The sequence below is a fragment of the Melospiza georgiana genome, chromosome 28 (assembly GCF_028018845.1).
Source record: "Melospiza georgiana isolate bMelGeo1 chromosome 28, bMelGeo1.pri, whole genome shotgun sequence".
Taxonomy (NCBI): Eukaryota; Metazoa; Chordata; class Aves; order Passeriformes; family Passerellidae; genus Melospiza; species Melospiza georgiana.
Window position 1 is genome coordinate 1084689 of NC_080457.1, and position 26998 is coordinate 1111686.

General features: G+C 68.4%; 2 protein-coding genes across 4 annotated transcripts; both read right to left on the reverse strand.

Annotated features, from left to right (window-relative positions):
* Positions 1-10320: 10320 nt before the first annotated feature.
* On the reverse strand, positions 10321-16416 carry LOC131094229 (all-trans-retinol 13,14-reductase-like). Its single transcript, XM_058041749.1, has 11 exons — positions 16245-16416; positions 15710-15892; positions 14906-15135; positions 13966-14161; positions 13397-13594; positions 12972-13097; positions 12557-12695; positions 12362-12471; positions 12063-12229; positions 11766-11934; positions 10321-10589 (listed from the first exon to the last, which is right to left on the reverse strand). The coding sequence occupies exons 1-11, from the start codon at positions 16414-16416 to the stop codon at positions 10321-10323; spliced, it is 1959 nt and encodes a 652-aa protein (XP_057897732.1).
* Positions 16417-17786: 1370 nt separating this feature from the next.
* Positions 17787-26234, reverse strand: MPP2 (MAGUK p55 scaffold protein 2). Of its 3 annotated transcripts, none has more exons than XM_058041615.1 (12): positions 26213-26234; positions 24594-24712; positions 23976-24134; positions 23726-23875; positions 23078-23305; positions 21292-21423; positions 20770-20875; positions 20444-20512; positions 20180-20341; positions 19056-19258; positions 18847-18975; positions 17787-18206 (listed from the first exon to the last, which is right to left on the reverse strand). In XM_058041615.1, the coding sequence occupies exons 2-12, from the start codon at positions 24708-24710 to the stop codon at positions 18030-18032; spliced, it is 1632 nt and encodes a 543-aa protein (XP_057897598.1). In that variant the 5' UTR covers positions 24711-24712; positions 26213-26234; the 3' UTR covers positions 17787-18029. The 3 variants fall into 3 exon arrangements, with proteins under 3 accessions (XP_057897598.1, XP_057897599.1, XP_057897597.1); XM_058041616.1 differs by lacking the exon at positions 26213-26234 and adding an exon at positions 25852-25934; XM_058041614.1 differs by lacking the exon at positions 26213-26234 and adding an exon at positions 25342-25400.
* Positions 26235-26998: the final 764 nt, after the last annotated feature.

Here is a 26998-nt window from a genome sequence, read left to right on the forward strand (position 1 = left end):
CCCAGTTCACAGCCGCCCCCCCCCCCCCCGATGTCCCCGTGCCGTGGGGACGCGGTGGGCGGCGCCGTGCCTCAGTTTCCCCCGCGGCGGCCGCAGCGCGGCACCGCCCCGGCTATTCCTGGTGGCCTCCGGCCCTCGGCGCCCTCAATTGCGGCGGCAGGGCCGAACCCCGTAATCACGGCCGCGACTCCCCGGCTATTTCCAGGGCAAATTGCTTAAATTGGCCGCCGGGATGCCAACGCCGCCCTCGGTGGGGGGGGGGCTGTGGCACCAACGGGGACCCCCAGTCGTGCTCGGGGGTGCCTCCACCCAGGGTGGGTGCAATGGGATGGGGAGATGGGGTGTGACCCCGAGCAGGGGCTGGGACCCCCTCTGAGGGGCTCGTTTCCCACTCTGCACCCCCATAGTCAGGGCTGGGGGTCACCCCCATCTGCACCCCTCATTCAGGGCTGGGACCCCCCTGGGGGGCTCATTCCCCCCATCTGCACCCCCTCATTCAGGGCTGGCCCCTCCTGAGGGGCTCATCCCCCCTGAACCCCCACATTCATTCAGGGCTGGGACCCCCACGGGGGACTCATCCCCCACATCCAGACCTGGTTCCCTTTTGGGGAGCTGATCCCCCCCATTCTGAACCCCTGGACTGCCACAGCCCCGGGCTGGGCCCTCTTGGGGGGCTCCTTCCCCATCTGCACCCCCTCATTCAGGGCTGCGACCCCCTTGGGGGGCTCCTTCCCCATCTGCACCCCCTCATCCACCCCACATTCAGGCCAGGCTCTTTCCTGGGGTCCCCCCACTTCTGCACCCCCTTATCCAGGGCTGGGCCCTCCTGGGGGGCTCCTTCCCCATCTGCACCCCCTCATTCAGGGCTGGGCCCTCCTGGGGGGCTCCTTCCCCATCTGCACCCCCTCACTGCAGGGCTGGGGGTGTCCGGGGCAGTTTTTGGAGGTGCAGGGGCTCGGGGGGTTCCCAGGCCGGGAGCAGCCGCCCAGGCCAGGCCCCAGTCTGGGCTCCGGGATGGAAACTCTGAGGGACGAGAGCTCCACGCCGAACATTTTCCGTTCCCGACTCCTTTTTTTTTTTTTTTTTTTTTTCCCTTTCTATTCCTTTTTTTTTATTTATTTTTTTTTCCCCTTCTCCTCTTCAGTTTCATTGAAGAATTCGCTGCTCCCACCCCCCCCCCTCCATCCCCTGGAAAAGGGGGCGATGCTCCCCAACCCTGTCCTGACCATGGCATTGGGGTGCAGGATTTGGGGGTACCACGAGCGCCCCAAATCCCACCGGGGAGGGGATCCCCCATCCCTGAACCCCCCGAAAAGCATCGCCGGGACCAGGAACGGGGTCGGGGATGGGGACGGGGATGGGGACAGGGACAGGATTGGGGTGCACGGGAGCGCTCAGGGACAGCAGCGGGACCCCGAGCGCTGCCGGTTCTGGCCGGAGCCGTCCCGGTGACCTCATCGGCCGTGGCTGGCCCGGTGCCCGCCGCCTGCCGGGGCCGGTGGCTCCGGTGCCACGTGGCCGGGCCGTGGCGCTGCCAGCGCCCCCTCTGCCACCCCATAGCGGGGTCACCCGGGGGAGGGAGGACCCCAAAACCTTGGAGCGAGGGGATGCGGAGCCCCGGAGCCCCCCAGGAGGGAGGGGGTGAGGGGTTTGGGGAGGGGGACAGACCTGTGGGGCGTCCTGTGGGTCCCAAAAGGCTCCTCTGGCACCGAGGTCACCCCAAAAGCCCAAAACCCCAAAACCGGCCCGTTTGGGGGGGGTCTGAGTGCTGGGGGGAGCCAGGCGCTGCCCGGGGCTTTGGGTGGGCTCGGGGTATTTGGGTCGGTGGGAGGAGCTGTTGGGGTGGGGTCCTCAGGTGGTTTGGGTGATTGGGTCGGGGTCCTCAGGCCCCTGGGGCTGTTTGGGTTGGGGGATTGCTCGGGGCGTTTGGGTCGTCGGGGTTTGGGGTTGGGCAGCTCGGTTGTTGGGGTTGTTGGGGTTTTGGGGGTGTTTGGGTGGTTTGGGGGGCTCTGGGCTGGGGGTCAGGGCCCAGCTGTGCACTCGGGACCCCCCCGACCCCAAAGGAGGAGCTGGGGCCGGGCAGGGGGGGCAGCGCTGAGCGCCCCCCGCCCCCAGCGAGGGTCCCTCCAGCTGGAGCTCGGCCCAGCAGCAGCAGCAGCGATGCTCCAGCTCTTCCTCCTCCTCCTCCTCCTCCTCCTCCCCGGCCCCACGTCAGCACCTCCTGCCCGCTCCCCCAGTTCATCCCAGTTCCCTGCCAGGGGCTGGGAGCAGCACGGCCCAGGGGGGGTTAACTCTTCCCTCGCAGCCCCACAGCGTCCCCCTGTCCCTCCCGTGTCCCCCTGTCCGCCCCGTGTCCCCCCAACCCCACGGAACCCCCAAACCGACCCAAGGGTTTCCCCCAGCGCCACCCTCATCCCCTTAGCAGCTCCCCATCCCTGATGGGGTGACCCTGATCCCCGCAGTGTCCCCCCATTCCTGCAGCGCCCCCCATTCCCGCAGTGCCCCCGTTGTCACAATGTCCCCCATTCCCGCAGTGTCCCCCATTCCCGCAGTGCCCCCCCATTCCTGCAGTGTCCCCCCATTCCTGCAGTGTCCCCCCATTCCCGCAGTGTCCCCCATTCCCGCAGTGTCCCCCCATTCCTGCAGTGTCCCCCCATTCCCGCAGTGTCCCCCATTCCCGCAGTGTCCCCCCATTCCCGCAGTGTCCCCCCATTCCTGCAGTGTCCCCGTTGTCACAATGTCCCCCATTCCCGCAGTGTCCCCATCTCCACGCAGTTTCTGATGGGGTCCCCTCATCCCCACAGTGTCCCCTCATCCCCACGGTGTCCCCCCCATCCCCACCGTGTCCCCCCCATCCCCACCGTGTCCCCCCATCCCCACTGTGTCCCCACGGTGTCCCCCCGTCCCCACAGAGTCCCCACGGTGTCCCCCCCATCCCCACGGTGTCCCCTCATCCCCACGGTGTCCCCTCATCCCCACGGTGTCCCCACAGTGTCCCCCCGTCCCCACAGTGTCCCCCCCTTCCCCACGGTGTCCCCCCCGTCCCCGCCACGTCCCTTTGGCACCGGGGCTCGGCCGTCGTGGAAACAGAGCTGGGGGGGGGTGGGTGGAACTGGGGGGGGGGCACGGGTGGAACTGGGCGGGGCGTGCCCGGGGGGGCGTGGCCTGCGGGGAGGGGGCGCGGCCGCCCAACAAAAGCTTTTCAAAGGGGTGAAACTGCGGCAAAGCCAGAAAAGTTTAAAAGTCTTTCCTCACCCCCCCCCCCAAAAAAAAACCAAACCCGGGCTGGCCCTGCACACGTGTGAGGGGAAACTGAGGCACGGCGGGGAGGACACGGTGTCCCCGTGTCGCGGGCGGGGCCGGGGGGTCCCACACAGTGGCGGGGAGCAAAGGGGGTCCCCCAGGCCGCGGGGAGCAGCCGTGTCCCCCCAGGCAGTGACGGGACCGGGACCGGGCCCGTTCCGGGCTCCCCCCCCGTTCCGCACCCCCGAAGGCGGGGCGGGCTCGGGTTGCCCCTGGCGAACACCCCGGCCCTGACACGTCCCCGGCGCTGCCTCCACGTCGGCAGCGGGAGGAGGAGGAGGCTGGGGGGGCTGGGGGGGTCCCCGCCTTGGGCCGCGCCCCACCCTGCTCGGCCCAGGGGGGGCGGAACCGGGAGAGCCCCCCGAGGGGCCGGCAGGGCACCGGGCACGGCTGGGACAGTGGCACCGGCAGGGCTGGGGACAGTGCCACCATCAGGGCTGGGGCAGTGCCACCGGCAGGGTTGGGGACAGTGCCACCATCAGGGCTGCAGCTGCCACGCTGTGCCATGGGCAGGGCTGGGGATGGTGCCACCATCAGGGCTGGGCTGTGCCACGCTGTGCCACAGGAAGGACTGGGCCGTGGCAGGGGAGGGCACAGCCCACGCTGTGCCACAGGCAGCGCTGGGCACTCGGGGCTGTGCCATGGGGACACGCTGGTGCCATCCCTGAGGGCTGTGGGACACCAGTGACACCTGTGGCACCCACGGGCTCACCCTCAGGGGGGCAGGGGGTCACTGCTGCTCCACAGGGCTTGGGGGGATAATGGGGGGGTGTGGTGGGGCCAAGGGGGCTTTTAGGGGCTGATGGTGCCACGCTGTGATGCTGTCCCTTGTGCCAGCTGCCTGTCTGTCCCTTGTCTCATGTAACCTGTCATCCATCCATCCATCCATCCATCCATCCATCCATCCATCCATCCATCCATCCATCCATCCATCATCTGACCACTTTACACTCTTTTTATTTATTTCTCCCCCCATTCCTCTGCCCCTCCATCCCTTCTCCATCCCCACACGGGCTCGGGTGTGTGTAACCCCTGTGAGTGCCAGGCGTGTGCCAGGCGTGTGCATCCCCTGCGTGTGCCCTCAGGGACATCCCCGAGGGGCCACCCCGGCCCACCCGACCCCTCCATGGCCGCGGTGCCCCCCGAGCCCGTTCCGGTGCCGTTCCCGTTGCCGGTGTGTCCCGGCTGTCCCGGCCGGTGCCGGTGGCCGCTCCGCCGGCCGCGTCCGGCTCCATCCCCGCGGCCCGCGGCCAAATTCCTCCGCCTCCGCAGGAAGCCGGCGGCGCAGCGGGGCCGGGCCCGGCCGCGGGGATGCCGGAGGACGCCGGGCCGGAGGAGAGCGAGCGGCTCGGCCCCGAGCGTCACCCTGGCAGCGGCAGCGGCGGCTCCTTCGAGGAAGCGGGCGAGGATCCGGCCCGTGACGTCCCTCGGCACGGCCGCGCTCGCTCGAGGAACCGGCGCGGCCCCGGGGCAGCCCCACGCCGGGGGGGTTCGCTCCCCACGGCCCGAGCGGGAGGAGGGGGCGGCTCCTGGAGCGGGCAGCGCTGTCCCGGGAGCCTCAGGAGTGGGAGGAGAGAACGGTGGGCTCGGGCAGTGCCCGCGCTGTGTGCCCGGCATTTCCATCCCTGGGGGATGCTCCCACCCCTGGGCATCGTTCCCATGCCCAGGTACCGCTCCCACAGCCCTGCTGTATGCCCGGCATTTCCACCCCTGGGCATCGTTCCCATCCCCAGGTACTGCTACCATGCCCAGGTACCGCTCCCGGCCTCAGGTGCTGCTCCCACAGTCCCCGGGATTTCCATCCCTGGGTGCTGCTCCCAGCCCTGGGCATGGTCCCCATCCCCAGGTACCGTTGCCATCCCTGGGCATCGTTCCCATCCCCAGGTACCGTTCCCACCCCCAGGTACCGTTCCCATCCCCATCCCTGGGTCCCCATCCCTGGGTCCCGCTCCTTTTCCGGGCGCTGAGCTCACCCCGATCCCTGCTCCCACCCCTGGGTGCTGCTCCCTCCCTCCGTTCCAGGGCCGGAATCCCCCTCCCATTCTCTCCTCCTTACACCGTTCCCCCTGCCCCCGTGGGCTCGGGGGGTCCCTCGGTGCTGCCGGCGCTGCTCAGACACAAACGCGGCTCATGGAAAATGTGAGCGGCCGATAAGCGGGGCCGGCCCGGGGCCAAGTGGAACAGCGCGGGCTGGGCTGCGGCCCCCGAGCGGGGGAAACAGCTCGGGACTCCCTCGCTCCTCGCTCCTCCCCGCCCCTGGCACCTCCCGGGCACCCGGCCCGGTCACAGGCACGGGACAGGGGACAGAGGGGACAGCGAGGGGCTCCAGCACGGTGGCACCTGGGCTCCGGCCAGCCCTGCCCTGCAGAGGGGCAGAGACACCGGAGGTGGTGGCAGGAAATGCCGTGGGATGGTGACAAAAGGAGAGGATGAGGTGCCCAGGGATGGTGACAGAAAGGGAGGATGAGATGCCCAGGGATGGTGGCACACGGACAGGACAGAGATGCCCAGGAATGGTGGCACAGAGGTGCCCAGGGACGGTGGCACACGGACAGGACAGAGATGCCCATGGGTGATGCTGGGTGGGCAGGATGGAGATGCTCAGGGATGGTGCTGGATGGAGAGGTTGGTGACACTCCAGGATGGGGACAGATGGGGACAGATAAGATGCTCAGGGATGGTGACATGTGCAGGACAGAGATGCCCTGCCAGGATGGAGATGCCTGGGAATCGTGCTGGGTGGGGGCATGGAGATGCCAGGGATGGTGGCACACGGGGGGGGGACAGAGACACCCAGTGATGGTGGCACACGGAGGGGGACAGAGACACCCAGTGATGGTGGCACATGGGCAGGACAGAGATGCCCAGGAACGGTGGCACATGGGTGGACAGAGATGCCCAGGGTTGGTGACAGGCAGGGAAGGTGGAGATGCCCAAGGATGGCACTGATGGTGAGGACGGCGGTGCCAGCTGGGCACGATGCAGATGCCCGGTGCCAGGTGGGCACGATGCAGTTGCCCGCTGCCTGTGCCAGCTGGGCACGATGCAGATGCCCGGTGCCGGTGCCAGCTGGGCACAATGCAGGTGCCCGGGGCCGTGCCAGGAGGGCACCGGGAGGCACAGCCCAGCCCCTGGCCGGAGGTGTGTGGGCCGGGAGCAGCCGGGCCCGTTTGTTTCTCATTAGCGGCTCTTGGCAGGAGCTGTGGAAAAAATCGCTTCAAACGGGGAGCTGGAAGGGAAGGGCCGGGCCGAGGGAGGGGAGAGGGGCCGCGGTGGGGAAGGGGGGCACGGGGCCAGGCGGGGGCGGGGAGGGGGCTGGGGGACAGCGGATGGGGACAGGGGGACCCTCGGGGTCCTCTGGGCGGCGGCGCGGCGGCCGAGGAGCGGCAGCAGGGTCCGTGTGGGGATCTCGGCCGCGCACGCTCGGACACGCTTGCACACGCGTGTGCGCGGGGCAGTGAGCACGGTGTGCGTGTGTGAGCACCCCACGGCCCGAGCGGGCCCGGGGAGGGGACGGGGACACGCGGCCGTCACCTCCCTCCGCACGGAGCATCCTGGCCCCGCTCTCCCGGGGAAACTGAGGCACACCGGGAGCGCCTGCCGGGCCGCCCTGCCGCCGCTTCTCACGGTTTCTGGGGGGACCGCGGGGCACCCGGCTCCTCCCTGCCTCGGGTTCTGCGGTGACAGCGGCGGTGCCACCCGCGGTGGCCGTGCCAGGGTGGCACCGGTGCCCGGCTGTGCCGCGGGTGCCCTCCTGGGACACGCCCTGGCCTGGGAAAGGCGGGAGCGGCGAGCCGGGGTGACCTGGGGACACGGCCGGGGATGGCGCCAGGGCTGGTGGCACCGTGGCAGCCTTGGCAGCCGGCAGCGGGGCTGGCACAGTGTCCCTGCAGGCTCAGGGGCCGTGTGCCAGGGGATGGCGCGCGTGTACGACTGTGTGTGGGTGCCCGGCTGTGCCCGGGTGTGTGCACCCTCCGTTCCATTCCAGCACCCACCTGGCATCGCGGATGTTTCTCCCTCCGGCTGGGATTTCATTCCCCGCGGCTGGTGTGGGATGAGGAGCCCGAAGGGAGCCCCGGGCACCCTCTGATGCCCTGGGGGACACGAGGGGACACGAGGGGACACCCACCAGCACCCCGGGCTGGGCTCAGGGGCAGCACCCACCCCGTGTCCGGCAGCGGGGACCTAAAATCACTTCAGCCAGGACTGAGGGGGGCTCCCCTGGTTGAGGGGGGCTCTGCCGCATGGGGAGGCCGATTTTGGGGGGTCCCCACCAGGGCACGGGAGGACAGGCGGTGACAAATCCCCCGCTAAGCCCTTGAGCCAATTACGCAGCCGGAGCTGCCTGACCCGTGCGGCCAAGCCCCGGTGCCCCGGGCAGCCCTAAACCCCTTAGGGGGATGATCCTGCTTAGGGCATCCCACAGCCCGAGCCCTGCAGCCTTCCGCGGCTCCAGCTCCCCCTCCCAAACCCTCACCAGCCTCCTCGTCTGCTCTTGGGCCACTCATCTGCTTTGTCAATCTGCTGTGGGGCTGGGGGAGCAGGGTGGGCACCTCCGGGTCACCCCTGGACCACTCCCGGATCACCCCTGGTTCACCCACCGGCTTTCCCCTGAATCACCCCTGAAACACTTCTGTATCACCCTCGGATCGCCCCTGGTTCATTCCCCGGATCACCCCCAAATCACCCCCGGATCTCCCACCAGCTCTCCTTCCAGATCACCCCCAAATCACCCCCGAATCACCCCTGGTTCATTCCTTGGATCACCCCCAAATCACCCCTGGTTCATTCACTGAATCACCCCCGGATCACCCACCCACTCTCCCTCCAGATCACCCCCGAATCACCCCCAAATCACCCCCGGTTCATTCCTCGGATCACCCCCAAATCACCCCCGAATCACCCCCGGTTCATTCCTCGGATCACCCCCAAATCACCCCCGGTTCATTCCCCGGATCACCCCCGAATCACCCCCGGTTCATTCCTCGGATCACCCCCAAATCACCCCCAAATCACCCCCGAATCACCCCCGGTTCATTCCTCGGATCACCCCCAAATCACCCCCAAATCACCCCCGAATCACCCCCAGTTCATTCCCCGGGTCCCTCCCCGCTCTGCCCCCGGCGGGGCTCAGGCGCTGATGGGATTTCGGAGCTTACAGCGCTGAGCCGGCGGCTCTTCACACCCGCGGGGGGATCCCGCTCCTTCGGCCTCGCCGCTGGCTCCTTGCCCTCCCCTCGGCCCGGCCACGGCTCCCGCCAGGGCCAGCGGTCCCCTGTGCCACCCCGAGCAGCCTTTGTGCCACCCTGAGCGCTCCCTGTGCCACCCATGCCACCCCTCATCCCCCCATTATTGGGGACAGCCCCCCTTGGCACGGTGCCACCCTTCAGAAACCCCCAGAATGACCCGAATCACCCTGAAATGCCCCACGGCGGGTGCCCCAGGGCCCCCCACCCAGGGCAAGGTGCGCGGCGGGGCAGGGAGGGTGCAAAGGGCGCGGGCTGGGACGCTGGGCCGGGCCCGGAGGTGGCTCCGGTCCAGAGGGCGGCGGTGGCACCGAGGGGACGCGGCGGCGCCGGGGGACACCGGGTTCGGTTCGTTTAGCAGGGGGCAATGCCCGGGTGGAGTCGCTGGGGATGGGGACAAGGAGAGACCCTGGGAGCTGGGGAGGGGGCAGGTGGGGAGGGGGGACACGCCAGCCCCCAGCACGCACCTCTCGGCGTCCCCAGGGCCATGATCTTCCTCATCGCCATCACCTTCATCGCCATCACCGTCCTCCTCCTCATCTTCCACATCCTCCGCAAGCTCTGCCAGGAGCCCGTGCCCCCCCCCGCCTACAGGATCCCGCAGAGCCCCCCGCCCGCCCCGCCCTACGGAGACCCCCAGGGCCCCGTGCCACCCCCGCTGTCGCCGATGCCCACCCTGCCCGGCCTGCCCAGCGCCGCCATCCCCGCGGGGCTGGAGCCCCCGCCCTACAGCGAGGTGGGTCGGCCCGCCCTTTGAGGGGCTGGGCTGAGCCCGCAATGGGGCCGGGGAGGGCTGGGGGGTGATGGGATGTGGCTGTGGGGTGATGGGATGTGGCTGTGGGGTGATGGGGATGTGGGGTGATGGGATGTGGCTGGGGGGTGATGTGGCTGTGGGGTGATGGGGATGTGGCTGGGGGGTGATGGGGATGTGGGGTGATGGGATGTGGGGTGGGCGGTGATGGAGCACGGGGTGCTGGGCTGCCCTGCCCACGAAAGGGACACCCTCTTTCCCTGGGGAACGCCCTGAGAGTGCCACACGCCCCCCGACACTGACACTCCTCTCCCTCAGGTGACAGCCAAGCCCTTCCTGTACCCCCTGCCCGAGGGGCCGTGCCCCCAGTGCGGCCACAGCCCCACAGCTCAGCCCCCCGTCAGCGCCCGGACCTAGAGGTGACCTCCGAGGACAGCTGGTGACAACGTCCCTGTCACCCAGGGGGACACGGACCCTTGGGGACCACCCGGATGGCCCCGTTTCCCCAGCCCATCCCACTGAGAATTCCCCTATTTATTATATTTAAAAGTGTAAAGAATTCCGGACTCTGCCGGGGGGAGGGAGGGGATGGGGAAGCTCGGGGAGTGCAAAGGGAGAAGGGTGGGGAGATTAGGGGGTTCTGCGCCCCCCATTCATCCCCAGCTGTGGGTGCTCCCTGTGCCCATTCCCATTCCATCCCAGTCCTGTCTCCATCACAGTCTCACCCCTATCCTCATTTCCAACCCATCCCAGTCCCCATCCCAATTCCAGTCCCCATCCCCATCCCAACTCTCTCTCCATTCCATTCTCACCTCTATCCCCATTCCCATCCCTGTCCTCATCCCTATTCCAGTCCCCACCCCATCCCACCCCATCCCATCCCATCCCATCCCATCCCATCCCATCCCATCCCATCCCATCCCATCCCATCCCATCCCATCCCATCCCATCCCATCCCTCTCCCACCCCCATCTCCATCCCCTCCCCAAACACAGCCGCTGGCCACTGGGATATGGGGGTTTATTGAGCCAGGAGCCCCTCCCAGGCCGGGGCCAGCTGTCCCCGTGTCCTGCTGTCCCCGTGTCCTGCTGTCCCTGCTGTCCCCTCAGGCCGTGTGGCGGCCCTGGCGCCGCTTGATTTTCCTCTTGAGGAGCAGCAGGTCCAGGTAGAGGAGCCGGCCCAGCACGGCCGAGGCGCAGAGCAGCCCCCCGTGCACGGCCCCCGCCAGCCCGCAAGAGAACACGTCCTGCCCTGGGACAGACAGACAGACAGACAGACACCGTGGGACACACGGCCATCCCCGGGGCGGGACAGAGCCACCACCATGGGGACGTGGCCACCACAACCACAGGGACAGCACCCAGAGCGCGGAGCTGGACACAGGGACAGCAGGACACGGGGACAGCAGGACACGGCATGGGGACACGGGGACAGCAGGACATGCGGACAGCAGGACACGGGGACAGCAGGACACGGCATGGGGACACGGGGACAGCAGGACATGCAGACAGCGGGACACGGGGACAGCAGGACACGGCATGGGGACACGGGGACAGCAGGACATGGCGTGGGGACACGGGGACAGCAGGACATGCGGACAGCAGGACACGGGGACAGCAGGACACGGCATGGGGACACGGGGACAGCAGGACATGTGGACAGCAGGACATGGTGTGGGGACACGGGGGCAGCAGGACACAGGGACAGCAGGACATGGTGTGGGGACGCAGGGACAGCAGGACATGGGGACAGCAGGACACAGCATGGAGACACGGGGACAGCAGGACACGGGGGCAGCAGGACACGGGGACAGCAGGACATGGTGTGGGGACGCAGGGACAGCAGGACACAGGGACAGCAGGACATGGTGTGGGGACAGCAGGACATGGGGACAACAGGACACGGGGACAACAGGACATGGCGTGGGGACACGGGGACAGCCAGACACAGGGACAGCAGGACACAGCATGGGGACATGGGGACAGCAGGACATGGGGACAGACGGTCTCGGGGATAGCAGGACATGGGGGCAGCAGGACACAGGGACAGCTGGACATGGGGACAGCAGGACATGGCATAGGGGCACAGGGACAGCCAGACACAGGGACAGCAGGACATAGGGACAGCAGGACATGGGGACAGCAGGACATGGCATGGGGACGCAGGGACAGCAGGATATGGAGACATCAGGACACCGCATGGGGACACGGGGACAGCAGGACATGGGGACAACAGGACACAGGGACAACAGGACACCGGGACGGCCGGACACAAGGACAGTCAGTCTCAGGGACAGCAGGACACAGCGTGGGGACATGGGGACAGGAGGACACGGGGACAGGAGGACACGGGGACAGCCGGACACAGGGACAGACGGTCTCAGGGACAGCCAGACATGGCGTGGGCACACCCGCAGCCCCTCACCTGTCAGGTACAGGTTCCTGACAGCCATGGGCACACCCGCAGCCCCTCACCTGTCAGGTACAGGTTCCTGACGGCTGTGTCGGGTCTCAGGGCCGCCATGGTGGCGGGGCTGAAGCGCCGCAGGTCGTGCTCCGTGCCGTACATCTCCCCCCGCGCCGCCCCCAGGTAGTGCTGGTTGCTCAGCGGCGTCGCCGCCTCCACGAACTCCACCTGGGCGGGATGGGGGGTTCACGGCGTGCCAGCGGGCACCGGGGGTGGGCACGGATGGGGTTCACGGCGTGCCAGGGGGCACCGGGGGTGGGCACGGATGGGCGCTCCGGCCCCGTGGGACACCCCACCTTGTCCCGCAGGTGCGGGAAGCGGAGCAGGGCCCTGTCCAGCAGCCGCTGGGCGATGTCCATCTTGTAGTGCTGGTATTCGGGGCCGCGGTGGCGGGGGCGGCTCCCGGCCCACTCCTCGAACCACTCGTAGCGTGCCATGGTCAGGATGGTCATGCAGGACCTGCCTGTGGGGCAGGGACAGCTGGTGACATCCCCGGGTGGTGGCAGTGGCAGCACCCACCCTGTGCCGAGGGCATTCAGGAGCCTCTGAGCCCGCAGAGGGAGCTGGGGGGTCACGGAGCCCCCCTCGAGGGTACCTGGGTGCCGCTGCTCGTACGTGGGGTCCTTGGCGGCGGGGAAGGTGATAAACATCATGGCCAGGTTGTCGGGCACCTCGTCACGGCTCAGGGCGCTGTACCGGGTCATCCTGCGGGAACAGAGGGGTGGGATGCCCCCCGTGCCCCCCCACGCCCGCCCCCCGTGCCCCCTCCCCGCGGTGCCAGAGCCCTCACATGGCATCCAGGTCGTTGTGGGGGTAGATCCAGAAGTTGGTGGGGGGCAGGCGCAGCTCGGCTGCGCTGCCCCGCAGCCCCACGAACACCAGGAAGGAGCCCATGCCCGGGCGCAGCGTGGCCAGGAGGGAGCGCACACCTGCGGGGACACCGGGGGGACACCTGAGCGGGGCAGGGACACTGGGGGGACACCTGAGCCTGTCCAGGCAGGGGACATGGGAATGGCACCTGACCCAGTGCAGGGACACGGGGGTGGCACCCGAGCCTGGGCAGGAGACAGAGGGGTGGCATCTGACCCTGCGTGTGCAGGGACACGGGGGTGCAGGAACAATGAGGGTCTGGGCATACTGGGGACACCAGGGATGCTGGTGACACCGAGGACACGAGCACCACGGTGACACGAGTGCTACATTACCGGGCTGGCTGCGGATGTGCGGGGGCAGCAGCTTCCCGAAGGTGTTGAAGATCCCGGCGTCTGAGATGACCAGGGGGGCGCGGATCTCCAGCTCCTCCTCACCAGGTCCCGCCCGCACCGCCACCCCTGGGGACAGCGGCAGGGTCAGGGGACACGGGGGGCGCCACCAACACCGTGTCCCCATCCCTCGGGTTTCGCCGCCACCGTGTCCCCATCCCTCGGGTTTCGCCGCCACCGTGTCCCCATCTCTCGGGTTTCGCCGCCACCGTGTCCCCATCTCTCGGGTTTCGCCACCACCGTGTCCCCATCTCTCGGGTTTCGCCGCCACCGTGTCCCCATCCCTCGGGGGTCACTGCCACCGTGTCCCCATCCCTCGGGGGTCACCGCCACCGTGTCCCCGTCCCTTGTGGGGTCCCAGCGCTCACCCAGGGCAGTGCCGTCGGCGCTGACGAGCACGCGCGTGACGGGGGCGCGCACGAGCACGGCGCCCCCCGCCCGCTCGATGACGGGCACGGCGTGGAAGGCGACCTCGCTGGCCCCCCCCCGCGGGTACCAGGCCCCGCGCTGGTAGTGGTGAACCATCAGCGCGTTCACCAGGAAGCTCGAGTCCCGCGGGGCCGTGCCTGCGGTGACATGAGGGGACACGGGCATGGTTGGAGCCCTCCGCAGGGCGGGGCAGCCCTCCCGTGTCACGACAGAGCGCTCCTCACCGCGACATCGCCCTCCCTTGTTGCGACACAGCCCTCCGCTGGCACCACGGTGCCCTCCCATACCGCGACACATCCTTCTGCTATTGCGACATGGCCCTCCCGCAGTGTCACGTGGCCTCTCTGTATCGTGACGCTGCTCTTCCCGCCGCCCCCACCCCGACACAGCGCTGCCCATATCGCGATGGTGCCACCCCCTGTCGTGACACAACCGCAGTACCGCCCTGCTCCTCCAGCCGGCGCCCTCCCTGTCGCGACAGCCCCTCCCTGTCGCGACGGCCCCTAACCGTAGAAGAGGTATCCGAAGAGGGCGCGCAGGTCAGGGTTGGAGGTGAGGCGGGCGGCGGCCTGGCTGTGGCTGGTGGCGGCCATGCGGAACACGGGCGACAGGCGGGGCAGGAGCCCTGAGCGCAGCAGGACGGTGACAAGCCAGCGAGGGGACAGCTTCAGCAGGGCCAGCAGTGCCGCGTGCCGCGAGGCCACCTGCGCGACAGCCACAGTGCCACCCACGGCAGCTGGGGACAGCCGCAGTGCCATATGTGTGACAGCCACAGTGCCACCGCCACCGCCCACATCAGTGGGGACAGCCACAGTGCCACCGCCACCGCTCACATCAGTGGGGACAGCCACAGTGCCACCACCACCGCCCACATCAGTGGGGACAGCCACAGTGCCACCGCCACCGCCCACGGCAGCTGGGGACAGCCTGAGCGCAGCCACCTGTGTGCCACCATCAGCACTGCCCTGCCTGGCCACCACCGCATCCTCAGGACTGTCACTGCTGTGGCCCCAGGGCCACCCATGGCTCAGCAGATGTCCCCCCAAAATCCCTCATTATCTCCAGAACTTGTCCCTACCATGGCCATCAGACATGTCCCCCATGTGTCCCCTCTGTGTCCCTTCTGTGCCCACTGCTTTTGTCCCCACCATTCCTACCATGCCCATCACCCATGTCCCCACCACCACTGTCACTTGTGTCCCCACCATGCCCATCACCCATGTCCCCACCACTGTCACTTGTGTCCCCACCATTCCACCACACCCATCAGCCACATCTCCACCACCATTGTCACTTTTGTCCCCACCGTTCCCACCACACCCATCGCTCATGTCCCCACCACCACTGTCACCTGTGTCCCCACTGTCCCCACAGCCCCTTCCCCACCAGTGCCACCACCCCAAGCCAACCCCTCCTTGGGGACGTGGGGAGGTGACCCCAGGGCACACCTTGGAGAGCCTCATGAACTCCCTGATGGCCTCCTTCTCCTCGGGGAACTGCTCCTCCAGCGCGGTGACAAAGGCCACCTTGCCCGAGCGCAGCAGGTAGCGCCGCGCCCCCAGGGTCACCTCGTCGTAGGGGTCGGGCAGGCGGTGCCAGCAGAGCTGCCCGTCTGTCACCTGGTCCAGGGCCACCCGCAGGAGGCTCCCCTCGTGCAGCTGTCCCACGTAGTGGATGCCTGAGGGGTGGGGACAGGGGACATGGTGGAGGACAGCGAGGACAGCACGTGGACATGCGGAGGGAGCGGCCGTGGAGGGCAGGGTTGGCTTTGGTATGGCACTGAGGGGCAGGGGTGGGATCTGGGCAGGGCAGGGACACCAGGGACATGGCAGGGACAGGGCAGGGACATTGACATGGCAGGGACATAATGCAGAGATAGGGCAGGGACATGGCAGGGACACCAGGGACAGGGCAGGGACAGGGCAGGGACGTTGACATGGCAGGGACACAGCAGGGACTTAATGCACAGATAGGGCAGGGACAATGCAGGGACACCAGGGACATGGCAGGGACACCAGGGACAGGGATATGGCAGGGACACGGCATGGACAGGACAAGACAGAGCAGGGACATGGCAGGGACAGGGCAGGGACACAGTATGGACATAGCAGGGACATGGAAGGGACAGGGCATGGACAGGACAGGACATGGCAGGGACAGGGCAGGGATATGGCACACACTGGGGCTGGCAGCAGGTTCACAGTGGGGCTGCAGGGACGGGGGGTGACAGGGGGTGACAAGGATGTCCTCACCCACGTCGAACTCCACGCCGTGCTGCTGGAAGGTGTGGCAGCACCCCCCGGCCTGGTCGTGCTGCTCCAGCACCAGCACCCGCCTGCCCGCCTTGGCCAGGGTGGCAGCCACCGCCAGGCCCCCCACGCCACTGCCGATGACCACGGCGTCCAGCGGGGCTGGGACACGCCGGGCACTGAACCCTGCACGCACAGACAGGGGTGACAGTGACCAACAGGGGACACTGAGCTGTGCACACACACACGGGTGTGACAGTGACCAACAGGGACACCGAACCCTGCATGCACAGACAGGGGTGACAGTGACCAACAGGGACACTGAGCTGTGCACACACACATGGGTGTGACAGTGACCAACAGGGACACTGAGCTCTGCACACACACGCAGGTGTGACAGTGACCAACAGGGACACTGAGCTGTGCACACACACACGGGTGTGACAGTGACCAACAGGGACACTGAGCTGTGCACAGCCAGCATGGGACACACAGACACACGGACACATGATCACAGGGACACACGGACAGCACTCACCCTGCTTCAGGACCCTGTCGCGGGCGCGCTGGTCGGTCACCAGGGGCCGCGGTGGCTCCAGGGGTGGCCCTGAGAAGGGGTTGCCGGACGGGGCCAGCAGCCGATGGGCCACCCGGGCCAGGGCCAGCACGGCCAGCGCCACCGGCAGCAGCAGCAGCACCACGGGCCACATGGCTGTCACTGCGTGCGGCTGCGCACGGACACGGCAGGGACACGCAGGACACTCACAGACACACAGGGACACGACAGGGACACTCACAGACACACAGGGACACGCAGGGACACACAGGGACACGCAGGGACGATCACAGACACGTATGGACACAGCAGGGACACAGCACAGACACACAGGGACACGGCCCAGGCCTTATAGGCACGGCAGCTTAGGGACACAGGGATTATGGACAGGCCAACACAGCGGCTTTAGGGACAGCGCTGCTTAAAGACACAGAGCTCCTGGACAGGGCACTGCACCCACGGGCACATCGCTGCATGGGCAGGGCACCTATGGACAGGGCACCCATGGACAGGGCACCCACAGGTGGGGCACCCCAGGCCATGTCACCCTATGGGACCCTATGGCACCACACATCACCCCAAGGCCATGGCACCCCATGGCACCCTGTGACATCCAATGACACCCCATGGCACCTCATGACACCCCACGGCACCCTGTGACATCCAGTGACACCCCATGGCCACGGCAGCCCCTGGGAGGTGCCCACGCGTGTGCACAAGGTGGGGATGTGTGTGTCACCTCAGAGCGCTGCACACACAAACACGGGCACACCCACACCTGTGCAAAGGAGCCAAAACCCCTCTGCACACCCACCCCCCCCTGCAGACCCCCTTGCACACCTACACACACCCCCTTGCACACCCACGCGCCCTGCCCGGTGCCTGCAGCTCTGCTGACCCCTCCCGGCGGCACCAAGGAAGGGCCCTGTGCGTGTGCAAGGCGACACGCGTGTGACACACTCACCGCAAACCCCCTCAGTGCCCTCCCAGCCCCAAACTGGTGGGAAACGGCGATTTGCAATAAAAAACATCAGCGCCACGTGGGACAGGGCTGGTTGTGACACGGGTGACACGGGTGGCGCCAGCCCCGACCCCCCTCGCGTTCACCACAAGGGCCAAACCCATTTTTGTCTCCTTTAATAAAATTGACAGCAAAGTACCAAAAAGGAGGAAACGGCCGGGGGGGGGACCGGGGGGACACGGGGCAGGAGGGACACGGGGACCCCCCCCCCTGCACCCCCCGTGTCCCTGTCCCTTGGGGACACCCCCTGTCACCACCCCGGACCCCCCCTCAGCGAGGCCCCAGCCACAGCCCCCCACCGGGTTAATTACAGGGTTAATTACAAGGTCGGTTAGGGGTTAATTAAGGGTTAATTACAGGGCGCGGGGTTATTGCTACCTGGGAAGGGGTGACAGGGGACACGAGGGACAGTGAGGGACCCCCACCCTGGTAAGGGGTGATTGGGGTCCCCGAGGGGGGGGCTGTGGCCTGGGGCACGGGGAGGGGACCCCCCCAAACCCCCCCAAACCCATCCCCAAACCCGGGGGGCGGCCCCAGGTCCTGGCAGTGACTCAGCTGTGGGGGGGCTTTGCCCCCCACGGGTCCCCACGGCTGCCCCAGCCCAGGTTTGGGGCGCTCCGAGGGGGGACAGAGGGGTCGGGCTGGGCAGAGCAGAGAGCCCCCCGCCCCCTGCGGGCTGATAGTGAAATACAGCCCCCCCTGGGCCCCCCAACCCTCGCGGGTGGGGCTGAGGGGTGCGGGGGTCCCTAATAGACCCAGGAGACGGGCACCCACTGGGGCTGCACGCGCAGCAGCTCCATGGCCTCGCGCAGGCGCCCGAAGGTGCGCTCCAGGTCATCGTTGGTCAGGCTCAGGTCGAAGTAGTGCCCGTAGCCACGCTGGATGCGGCTGCTCTCCTCCACCGTGCGCTGGGCGTCCGCCTCCTGCACCCGAAACCTGCCTCAGTTTCCCCATCACCACCAGGGACACCCACTGTGACCCAAAACCTGCCTCAGTTTCCCCACCACCGCCAGGGACACCCACTGCGACCTGTGTGTCCCCCTCCTGCACCCAAAACCTGCCTCAGTTTCCCCATCACCACCAGGGACACCCACTGTGACCCAAAACCTGCCTCAGTTTCCCCATCACCGCCAGGGACAGGGGGGACACCTACTGCGACCTGTGCATTTGCCTCCTGCCCCTCAAACCTGCCTCAGTTTCCCCATCGCTGCAAGGGATGGTGGGGGACACCCACTGCATCCTCCTGCCCCCCAAAACCTGCCTCAGTTTCCCTATATACCTCCCGGGATTGTAGGGGACACCCACTGCATCCTGTGTGTCCTCTGCTCCCCAAACCTGCCTCAGTTTCCCCATCACCACCAGGGATGGTGGGGGACACCCACTGTGCCCTTCTCCTGCCCCCCAAAACCTGCCTCAGTTTCCCCATCACCCCCAGATATGGTAAGAAAATCCCATCGTCAACTGTGTGTGCTCTTCCTGCCCCTGGAGCTGCCTCAGTTTCCCTCACCGTGAGCTGTTTGGTGCCCCTCCTCCCGCCCCCGGAGCTGCCTCAGTTTCCCTCACCGTGAGCTGTTTGGTGGCCACGCCGCTCTCCAGGGCCGCCCTGTTCATGGCCCGCAGCCTCTCGGGCGCGGGCGCCTCGATGAACACCACGTAGGGCACGAACTCCGCCGTCCTCAGCACCTTCACGGCCTGCCCGTGGGGACAGCGCTCAGCCCCGCGCCCGGGGGGACACGGCGGCGGCCGTCACCGTCCCCCGGCCGCGTCCCCACCTGCGGGTTGACGTCCAGGATGCACATCTTGCCCGCGTCCACCACGGCGCGGATGGAGTCGATCCTGGTGCCGTAGAGGTTCCCCTCGTACTCGCCGTGCTCCAGGTACCGGCCCGCCTTGATGTCGGCCTCCATCTCGGCCCGCGACACGAAGCGATAGCCCTGCCCGTCCCGCTCGCTGTCCTTCGGCTTCCGGGACGTGTCTGCCGGGAGGGGACAGCGGTGACATCCCCCTTGTGCCGGGAACCGACACCGGGACCATCGCGGGGACGGGGGTGGCAGCGGGACAGGGACGCTGGCAGGGGACGGGGATAAGCACAGGGACAGGGAGAGCACGGGGACAGGGACCCTGGCACGGACAGGGACGCTGGCAGGGGACAGGGAGAGCACGGGGACAGGGACCCTGGCACAGACAGGGATGCTGGCAGGGGACAAGCACAGGGGACAGGGACCCTGGCACGGACAGAGATGCTGGCAGGGGACAGGGAGAGCACGGGGACAGAAATGCTGGCAGGGACAGGGATGGCAGGGGCAGGAATGCTGGCAGGGACAGAGACGCTGGCACAGGGGACAAGGGACAATGATGGGGCACAGGGGAGGTGGCAGGGGACAGCGACGCTGTGGAAACAACAATGAGCACAGGGGACAGGGACGATGATGAACGCAGGGGACAGCGACGCTCTGGGGACAAGGACGAGCACAGGGGACAGGGACAATGATGGGGCACAGGAGTGGTGACAGGGGACAGCAATGCTTGGGAGACAGGGATGAGCACAGGGACGACGATGGAGCACAGGGGTGGTGACAGGGGACAGGGACGATTATAATTGCAGGGGACAGGGGAGGTGCTGGGGGACAGGGACACTCACAGGGGATGGTGGCAGGGGACAGGGCCACTCACAGGGGACAGGGCCACTCACAGGGATGGTGGTGCCAGGGGACAGGGACACTCACAGGGGACAGGGCCACTCACAGAGGATGGTGGTGCCAGGGGACAGGGACACTCACAGGGGTAGCGCCAGGGGACAGGGACATTCACAGGGGACAGGGACACTCAGAGGGATGGTGGTGCCAGGGGACAGGGACACTCACAGAGGACAGGGCCACTCGCAGGGGACACTCACAGGGGATGGTGGTGCCGTAGCGCGCCTGGTCAGACATGATCAGTTTGTTCTTGAGGCTGCGGCGCCCCACGCCCTGCGCCCCGATCAGCACCAGCGTTTTCCGGCGGAACGGCGGCATCCGCGCCACCTCCTCGTAGATCAGCAGCTCGTGCCGGTCGAACTCTGGGCGAGGGACAGGGCTGGCACTGTCCCTGGCCACCCCAGGGCACCCTGTCCCCGCGGGTGCCACCGCTGTATCCCCCGGGAGCGCCCTGGGACACGCACCGGCGTTCTTCGTCGTCAGGTACATCATCCTCTTCTTCCTCTTCCCGCTGAGGCTGCCACACAGGGCCCCTGTGAGGACAAGGGGATGGGTTAGCTGGGGGCAGGGATGGGGACAGGGACAGCATCCTGGCATGGGGACAATGGGCACAGCAGCTGGCACCTTCTGAGGGGCAGCGCCATGGGGACATCACCCTGAGAGCCGGGGACTCCCTGCGGGACTGTGCCGAGGGGACAGGCCCTGGGGTCACGGGGACATTGTCACGGGGCGCAGGGGACCCGCCGCGCTCCCCCTCGGGGGGTGGCCCTTCCATCCCGTGTCCCCGTACCTGCCGAGGGCGCCACCTCCCCGTCCCGCTTGACGAACGCCTTGCGCTTCTCCTCCAGCAGCTGGCTGGGCACCAGCCCCGCGCTGCCGCCCTCCACGTGGCACGCCTGGGGACACGGAGCCACGCGTGGGGACCCCCCTGGGCTCCAGAGACCCCTCCGACCTCAGGGAACACCCCCAGCTCCGGGGACACCCCGAGTTCCACAAGGACCCTCTCCATTTCCAGGGACTCTCCTCAGCCCCAAATCCCGATAGGCACGCGCATCCCGAGCTCCAGGAAATCCCAACATTTCCAGGGACCTCCCAGCCCACACAGGAACCCTCCCTTGCTCCAGGCATCCCCCAGTTCCCCAGCAGCTCCAAGGACACGTCCCAAGCTCCAGGGACCCCCCAGTTTACAGGAATTCTCCCAGGCGCACCCCAACCCTGCAGGGACCCCCAGAACCCCCTCACCCTCCCTGGCCCAGGATGGGGTCAAAGTGCCACCAAACCCCCCAGGCCGCCCCTCCAGGGCCCCCCTGACCTGCCACCAGTTGGGGTCATCCTGGTTGACGATCTGCAGCAGATCCCCGGCCATGAACTTGAGCCCGGCCTCCTTGCAGGGGATCAGGCTGTCGGTGGCCGGGTCGTAGTCGAAGTGACACTTGACGAACACCTGGGGACGGGGGGATTAGAGCAGGGGGACCCTCGGCACCTCGAGAGGACACGCGGGACCCGTGGCCGCGCTCAGCCACGCGCGTGTGCCCCGCCGGAGCCCCCCGTGCCCGGCCGTGCCCGCCGTGCCCGCAGCCAGGCCCGCGCGGCGCCCGCGCACACGCACAGAGCCCCGGCCGCGGCCGCCGCGCCCCACGCCAGCACCACGGCCACCCCCAGGCACAGCCCCAGCGCCAGCGACAGGCACAGGAGCGTCCCCAGCGCCGCCAGCGCCGCGCCCGCGATGGCACACATGGGGACGTGCGGGGACACGCGGCCGTGGGGCAGTGGGATAGCGTGGGGACAGCGAGGGGACAGCGAGGGCACAGCGAGGGGACAGCGAGGGGACAGCGAGGGGACAGCGCGCACAGGGACAGCGCTGCTTTGTCCCTCGGAGACGGCCGTGGCTGGCACGGGGCGGGGAGGGCAGCACAGGGCACCCTTTGCCAGCCGGGACCCGGGTCCTGTGTGGGGACAGGGACAGGGCAGGGAGCACCAGAGCCCACAGAGAGGGCACAGGGGGACACGGGAGGGAACACGGGGGGGACACGGGGGTCCCACCAGCCCAGGGGCACATGGCACGGACAGGGGGACAAGAGGAGGATGGGAACAGAGGGCAGGGGGAGCTGTGGGCGGGATGGTGGGTGGGGAATGCGGGGCTGGACGCAGGGCGGATCCAGGCGGGATGCAGGGCAGGATGCGGGTGGGATGTGGGGTGGGATGTGGGTGGGATGCGGGTGGGATGTGGGGCTGGATACAGAGCAGATGCAGGTGGGATGCAGGGTGGGATGCGGGGTGGGATGTGGGGCTGGATGCAGGGCAGACGCAGGTGGGACGTGGGTGGGATGTGGGTGGGATGTGGGGTGGGATGCGGGTGGGATGTGGGGCTGGATACAGGGCAGATGCGGGTTGGATATGGGGTGGGATGTGGGGCTGGATACAGGGCAGATGCAGGTGGGATACAGGGCAGATGCAGGTGGGATGTGGGTGGGATGTGGGGCTGGATACAGAGCAGATGCAGGTGGGACGTGGGTGGGATGCAGGGTGGGATGCAGGACGGATACAGGTGGGATACAGGGCAGGATGCAGAGCAGATGTGGGTGGGATGCGGGGCTGGATACGTGGTGGATGCAGGTGGGATGCGGGAGAAATACAGGTGGGACGTGGGGCGGGATGCAGGCGGGATGCAGGGCGGATACAAGTGGGATGCAGGTGGGATGCAGGGCAGGATGCAGGGCAGATGCAGGGCGGATGCAGGGCGGATGCAGATGGGATGCAGGTGAGATGCAGGGCGGATACAAGTGGGATGCAGGGCAGGGTGCAGGGCAGATGCAGGTGGGATACAAGGCGGATTCAGGTGTGATGCAGGTCAGAGGCAGGTGGGATGCAGGGCAGGGTGCAGGGCAGATGCAGGTGGGATACAAGGCGGATTCAGGTGTGATGCAGGTCGGAGGCAGGTGGGATGCAGGGCAGGATGCAGGGCGGATGCAGATGGGATGCAGGTGAGATGCAGGGCAGATACAAGTGGGATGCCGAGCAGGGTGCAGGGCAGATGCAGGTGGGATACAAGGCGGATTCAGGTGGGATGCAGGTCGGAGGCAGGCGGGATGCGGTACCTGTCGGGGCGGATGTGGCTCCTGGTAGCTGGGCAGGATCTTGAGCACGACGCTGCCGCTGGCGTGGCGCAGGCTGTCCTGCAGCGCCCGCGGGTCGCTGCCCACCTCGCGCCCGTTCACCTCGCGGATCACGTCCCCCACGTGCAGCAGCCCCTGCTGCGCCACCATCCCCCCGTGCAGGATGCGGGCGATCACCAGCTCCCCCCGCTCCACGCGGAACGTCACCCCCTGAGGGGAGGGACACGCCCGTGACATGCCCGTGACACACCCGCGACACCCCGTTACAGCCCCAGCACCCCACAATGCTCCCAGCCACCCTAAAATGCCACCCAGCGCCTCGCAATGCCCACGGCACCCCAAAACACCCCATCACCCCACAACACCCCATAATGCTGCCAAACTCCCATCTCCCCAACGCTCTCCAGCACCCCAAAATGCTCCCAGCCACCCTAAAATGCCACCCTGCGCCTCGCAATGCCCACAGCACCCCAAAACGCCCCATCACCCCAAAATACCCCCAGCACCCCACGATGCTGCCAATGTCCCCATCTCCCCAACACTCTCCAGCACCCCAAAACATCCCCCCATCCCCTCCCGGCGCCCCTGCAGCACCCCGTGCCCCCCGAGGTGCCCCCCGGCCGGGCTCACCAGGTTCTCCCCGGCCGCCTTGCGGATGCCCACCATGCGCACGGCGTCGGGGGGCACCGGCTGCGACCCCAGCGACGCCTCCGGGCCGGGGCTGCTCGGGGGGGGCTCGTAACTCTTGGCAGCCACCGAGTCGTGGGTCTCCAGCAGCGACTGCGGCACGGGGACGGGGGTGTCACCGCTGTGTCCCACTCGCGTGGCACACGCGTGTCCTGGCGGTGCAGGACAGGGGGTGCCCAGGTGTGCCCCGCACCTGGAAGTGCGGCTCCCGCAGGATCCGGGCCAGCTCCGCCGCCGCCCCCTGCGCCTCGGGCCGCGCCAGGCGCCCGATGTCGCGCAGGATCTCCTGCACCAGCGCCAGGTTGTCCCCGCGCACCGCCTCCAGCTTGCGCTCCTCCAGCCGCTCGTGGGCCTGGCGACAGCGGGGACACCCCCGGGGACACCCCTGAGACCCCCGAGTGCCGGGGGGATGCGGGACCCCCGGGGGGGATGCGGGATCTCCAGGGGTTGAGGGGATTGGGGAGCCCCGGTGGGACAGGGTGTCCCCAAGGACCCCTGGGAGGGGCATGAGGGACCTCGGGGGGATTGGGGACACTCGGAGGGGCCCAGGGGATTGCGGAACCGGGGGCTCAGGGGGGAGGGACGGCAGAGATGGTGGGGACCCCCAAGGACAGGGAGTTTAGGGACCCCCAGGGACAGAGGGAATTGGGGATCTGGGGGGAATGAAGGACCCCTGGGTGCGGGGAATTTGGGATCGGGGGGTGCTGGGGGGATTAGGGACGCCCAGGGACAGAGGGAATTGGGGATCTCGGGGGGATTGGGGACCCCTGGGTGCAGGGAATAGGACACACGGTTGGCACTCCCGCCGTACCTTGGCCAGGGAGCGGACGATGGGGCTCTCCATGATGCCGCGGAGGAAGATGAGGTCGAGGTCCGCCACCCCCGGGCTCCCCGGGAGCCCCATCAGGTTGTCCAGGACCTGCTGCATGGCTGGGGGGACACGGGGGACACACACACACACACAGGGACGTGGTGGGGGGGACACGGAGTGGGTGCAGGAGCAGCGCCGTGGGCGAAGCTGCAGCCGGGGGTGCTCGTGTCCCCCCATTCCTGTCACAGCCACCCCTGCCCCCCCCCCCCCCCCCCCATTACGGGGACAAGTGTCGGGGTCCCCTGGCAGTGCGGAAATGTCCCGGTGTCCCCTGCTCGTTCAGCGGGAGGGACAAGGGGATGGACCCCCCCCTCCAGTTGTGGCCGTGCAGTCAGAAGCCCCCCCGGAGCACGGTGTAACGGGGAGGGGGATGCAAAGGGGGGGCGATGGAAGGGGGAGGGGTGCGGTGGGATGGGGGGGGGTCAATGCAATTGAGGGGGGGCCGCATCCGGGCCCGCGGGGGCGGGAGCGGCTGCGCGGCTGCGCTGCAATGGCGGGGGCCGAGGGATGGCGATGCAGCCGGGGGGGCGCATCCATCGGCCCCCCCACACCGAGGGGGGGTCACAGCACCGCCCGAGCCCCCCGCCCCATCTCCCCCACCTGCCTCGCCCCCACAGCATCCCCGCCCCCCGAGCGCTCTGACCCCCCCGGGGCAGCGCCCCCGGCCCCTCTGAGCCCCCCCCTGTACCTGGGGGAGCCGGGGGGGCGCGGGCGGGCGGGACGGAGCCGGGCCCGGGGCGGTTCATGGCTGCGGGGCCGCGCTCCCCCGCCCCAGATCCGGGTACCGCCGCCCCCCCGGGCCCGCGTGGGGCCCGCGCCCCCCGCCTTGCACACGCGTGTGCACCGGGCACGCTGCGACAGCTTTGCACGCCCAGCAGAAAAGGGGGGAGATGGGGGGGGGGGGCAGCCTCGCGAGCTCACACGCGCGGGCACGGCTCGGGCGCGCGCATCTCCAGCGGGTGCACGCGCGCGCGAGCATCCACGCGTGCAAACCGCCTGAGCGCGCTCACGCGCGTGTACGGACCCACGCACCCCCCGCACACTCAAACACCGCCGCACATCCGCGCGTGTGCGCGCTCTCGCCGACACGCGCGGCCCCGCGCGCTCCTACGCGCCTCCCCACGCGCGCTCCCGCCCGCGTGCAAACCCACGGGCGCGCTCCCCGCGCCCCCCCCTTTTCCCCGTGCCCGCTGCTCACCCGCGCTTGCACGCCCGTGCTTGCACACCCACCCCGCTCGCGGGTGGGACCCCCCCGCGGCGTGGGGAGGGGGACGGCGGGGGCTCGGCCCCTTTAAGGGGGCGGTGGGAGGGGGGGGAGGCGGGAGCGCGGATTTAAAGGGGCCGCGTGCAACGCGCGCGCACCCGCGCACCGACGAGAGCGCGCACCCGAGAGCCCACCCCCTCCAGAGCGACACACACACACCTTGCACACACGTGTGCCAGGCCTGGGTGTGCCCCGCGTGCGCGCACCCTGCGCCCCCCACCCGGGCGCATCCCCCCCCTCCCCGCGTGCACGGGGGGCGTTTGCACGCGCGCGTGCCCGCCCGGTGCGCGCTCACCCGTGACCGAGGCGGGGGCGGCCGCCGGCATCGCGACAGAGCGGCGGGACACGCGCGACTGGCACCGAGCGCGCGGGGACAGCGACGGGGACAGCGGCTGGCACGGCCGCGTAGGCGTGTCCACAGTGCCAGCACCCCCGGTGTCCCCAGCACGGCCACTCGGTGTCCCCAGCACCCTCAGTGCCTCAGTGTCCCCAGAGCCAGCATCACCCCCTCTGTCCCCAGCATCACCACGGTCCCCACACTCAGTGTCTGTAACACCCCCAGTGTCCCCAGTGTCCCCAGCAGGCAGAGGCAGACAGGCGGTGGCTGCAGGGGGGGTTTTATTGCTGGGGGTCTGTCCTGGCCCCACAGTGACGGCTCTGGGGAGGCCGGGGGTGCAGCAGGGGTGGGGGGGCTGCACCCTCTGGGCTTCCTCACCCACTCAGGCCCGGCCGTGTCCCTGAAACAAAACGGGGGGGTCACGCTGTGTCCCCTTCCCCACTGAGACCTCCCAATCCCACATCCCCCACCCTGAGGGTCTCCCCAATCCCACATCTCCCACCCTGACACCCTGAGGGTCTCCCCAATCCCACATCCCCCACCCTGACACCCTGAGGGTCTCCCCAATCCCACATCTCCCACCCTGACACCCTCAGGGCCCCCACCCTGACACCCTCAGGACTCCCACCCTAAGTTCCCCCACCCAGAGCCCCCCTTCCCCCCAGTGTGTCCCCATGGGGACCCTGAGGCCATGGGGAGTTTTGGGGGGCTCCTCCCACCCCCCGGCCCCTCACCTGGGGCTCA

Coding starts and splice junctions, on each gene's coding strand:
- LOC131094229 (XM_058041749.1), bottom strand. CDS start 16,416: ATGTGGCCCGTGGTGCTGCTGCTGCTGCCGGTGGCGCTGGCCGTGCTG. Junction 15,893..16,244: donor CGACAGGGTCCTGAAGCAGG/GTGAGTGCTGTC, acceptor CTGTGCGTGCAG/GGTTCAGTGCCCGGCGTGTC. Junction 12,696..12,971: donor GCACATCCGCAGCCAGCCCG/GTAATGTAGCAC, acceptor GTGTCCCCGCAG/GTGTGCGCTCCCTCCTGGCC.
- MPP2 (XM_058041614.1), bottom strand. CDS start 25,399: ATGAACCGCCCCGGGCCCGGCTCCGTCCCGCCCGCCCGCGCCCCCCCG. Junction 24,135..24,593: donor TCGTCCGCTCCCTGGCCAAG/GTACGGCGGGAG, acceptor CGCTGTCGCCAG/GCCCACGAGCGGCTGGAGGA. Junction 23,876..23,975: donor TGCGGGAGCCGCACTTCCAG/GTGCGGGGCACA, acceptor CCCGTGCCGCAG/TCGCTGCTGGAGACCCACGA.